This window comes from Orbicella franksi, chromosome 4 (genome assembly GCF_964199315.1).
Source record: "Orbicella franksi chromosome 4, jaOrbFran1.1, whole genome shotgun sequence".
NCBI classification, from domain to species: domain Eukaryota; kingdom Metazoa; phylum Cnidaria; class Anthozoa; order Scleractinia; family Merulinidae; genus Orbicella; species Orbicella franksi.
Window position 1 is genome coordinate 9054809 of NC_138148.1, and position 2874 is coordinate 9057682.

General features: G+C 40.5%; 1 protein-coding gene across 1 annotated transcript; it reads right to left on the reverse strand.

The window, feature by feature from the left end:
* Nucleotides 1–1309: 1309 nt before the first annotated feature.
* Nucleotides 1310–2534, reverse strand: LOC145485492 (uncharacterized). Its single transcript, XM_081464154.1, has 3 exons — nt 2493–2534; nt 1355–1759; nt 1310–1320 (listed from the first exon to the last, which is right to left on the reverse strand). The coding sequence occupies exons 1-3, from the start codon at nt 2530–2532 to the stop codon at nt 1310–1312; spliced, it is 456 nt and encodes a 151-aa protein (XP_081320280.1). The 5' UTR covers nt 2533–2534.
* Nucleotides 2535–2874: the final 340 nt, after the last annotated feature.

Sequence of the window (2874 nt, forward strand, 5' to 3'; positions counted from 1 at the left end):
AAATACGCAAGAGAATCTCTCAACTCTCACCATTTGATCATGCAACGTGACAACATCCACGCGAGAACCCCGGACATGTGCGTGGATCCGCGCGGGTATATGACGTCAGGATGGCGCAATTTGTTCTAAAAATAGAAAAATTGTCCCATATCATAGGTACGCGCGGATCCCAAGACTTACGGTCTCCGTCCCCGATTATGGCTCCTGGCTTTATACATGCGTCATTTTCACACGCGCGATTAATACTAACGTCTGGCAGGCGCGCGCTAGTGAGTCTCTAAAAAACTGTAATAAGCCAGCTTAATTCCTGAATTTATTTTGGCACGGCAGAACCACGACGTCTGAACTGGGCGTTTCCATTCAGGAAGCAAAGAATTTCAATCTACATCAATCTACATAGATAAAGTATGAGGAATTACAACACGTATTTAAAACAAATAATAAAATAAGAAATGAAAAAATACAATATGCATATAGAGTAGCCACATCAGCCTTCACTGGATTTCATGCCGATCCTCTAAGCGTCCTAGCCTGATGTACAACTGGAATTTGAAAATGCAGGTTTTTCAGAACCTTGGAACGAAAACAGGAGTACCCGGAGAAAAACCTTGGGGCAAGGCGACAACCAACAACAAACTCAACCTACATATGACACCGAGTCGGAAACGAACTCGGGTTACTTTGGTAAGAGGCGAGCGCTTTTACCACTACACCATCGCTACTCCCTGCCCCTTACAACACATGAACGTTTGCATCACCGTCAACTTTCTTGACCTCTGCTTCGTTCGCGCTTTCATGGATCGAATTTAGATATTATTTTACAAAGGATCTGCTTTCATTACTTTCGATTTGGTTGCCATTATTTGGAGAGCCGACCTCAGACTCCTCAGTTAATCTTCCTTTGTAAATGAGCGTAGTGGTTTTTGCTTTTACTCCTTGGTTTTCAATTTGCCAAGTTCGATCTGCTCAGGTCGTCAAAACGTCAAACTTTCTCGAAAATACTCTCATTCAAAACTCTCATAAACTGCTCTTATCGTCAATTTTTACATTGCTGCTGTTTTCTGTCAGTTTCAACTGCAAAAAACAAAAGGGCGCGAGAAAAAGACATAGATTTTACAATCGAAGTTATTTTGGCTAGCCTTACCTATTGCCTTTATTTGTTTCTCGGTCAAAGCGACGTCATAAATTTCCATGGCCGTAATTCGACCCTGAAAATATGGGTCTTTATCACCTATTGCACCTATCCTGACGTTATCTTCAGTAGCAAGAGGCATGCCAACCCTAACATTCTGCTGCACTTGTTTTCCATTCAACCACAGACTTGCCATACCAGTTTCGTGGTTAAAGGACGAACCAACATGATGCCACTGGTTTAGCGGTAGAGGCTGATCAGTAATCAACCGTGACGTGCGTTGGTAATTTCTGTCGGTAAAATGGGCGGACAACTTCCCCGATACCATCCTCATATGAATACCAAACGGATTTCTTCTTTTACAATTGAAGATGGGTCCGTCTGTACTCTGAGGATATATCCAACATAACATTGTGATGGAATGCAGTGTGTCTAGTCCTCCATTGTTTGGGAACTCAATATAACTGCCAGCTTGACTTTGGAATAGGTATGAGCCTTCGGCCCTGCCTTTACGGCCAGCTGCTAAATTGACACCTTTAGGGGTTAACCGGGGTTGGCGTTTTTTTATTTCCTGTGTTTCATACTTGCCGTTCAAGGGATAGAAGGCAAACGGTTCTGGAACACTTTCTGCACAAGATTGAACAGAAAAGAAAGGAACGTTGATTATGCAAGATTGCACAAACACAAAATGATAAAATGAGAGCATTCATCTAAAATTTCTAGGGGAGCCTGCCGATTGTCCATATTACAGGTGAATACCTCTTTTTGTTGAAACTATTCCCAAACATCTTCAAAAATTGGCTTGTTTTCTGGCCTCGATTTTCGTCATGCAGAGGAAAAATAGTAAATAGGCTTTGAATTGGCGAAATTTTTTCTCGAATTCTTCCAGAAATTTCCGCGTCCGTGCCTGACCGTGAAAAGGGAAAATTTGAAATCAAAAGGGACTTCGCATAAAAAGATCAAGTGAACATTCTTCTCTGAAATGAAGAATTAAAAGTTGAAACCGAAAGACGACTCTGAAAAAAGCTTTAAAAGAAGAACCGATAGAGGAAGCGTTAAGATTCGCCGGAGTAAAACACTCGATAAATTCATGATACCCCTTAATTGATATCTTTTATGATGAAAGCGGTCGTCACATAAGCTCTAAGCTGACACGAGGACATAATAACTATTATTGGAGCAGTTTTGTGTAGGGAACCTTAGTTGAACATTGCTGTGTCAATTTCCCCTAAAAGAACTCGTATTGTAGATGGAAACCTTGAGAAAAGTTCAAAGAATACAGAATAAATCAAATAAATGCTGTAAAAAATCTCGTTCATAGTAACTTGGTAATGTGTTGTTACAAAAAGAATGTGCTTACCTCGCTCTGAAGGCTCCTCAGAGCTACTGCCACAGCCCATCCTACAATTGATGTAAAAAAAAAAAGTGTTGTTATTTTCGCTTTGTTGTAACCTCAATTTCATGGAAGTTTATCTAGGGTTAAAAATCTACAATAATTTCGTCTTCTCGTCATAAATTCAGTTTACCTGATTACCTAAGAGGAAGCGCTTTCTTTTACGCAGATTTGAGGATTTTCGCGAACTCAGTTGATTGACTTACAAATATATATCAGTTATGAACTGATAATCTCCGAGTGGCTCGATAACTCAGTCATGCCATGATGTAAGCGTCCGCACACCTGTGCAACTGCATAAGGTACTACGTAATTGAAACCAATGTTTCTCTTCCTTTCACTAACATTT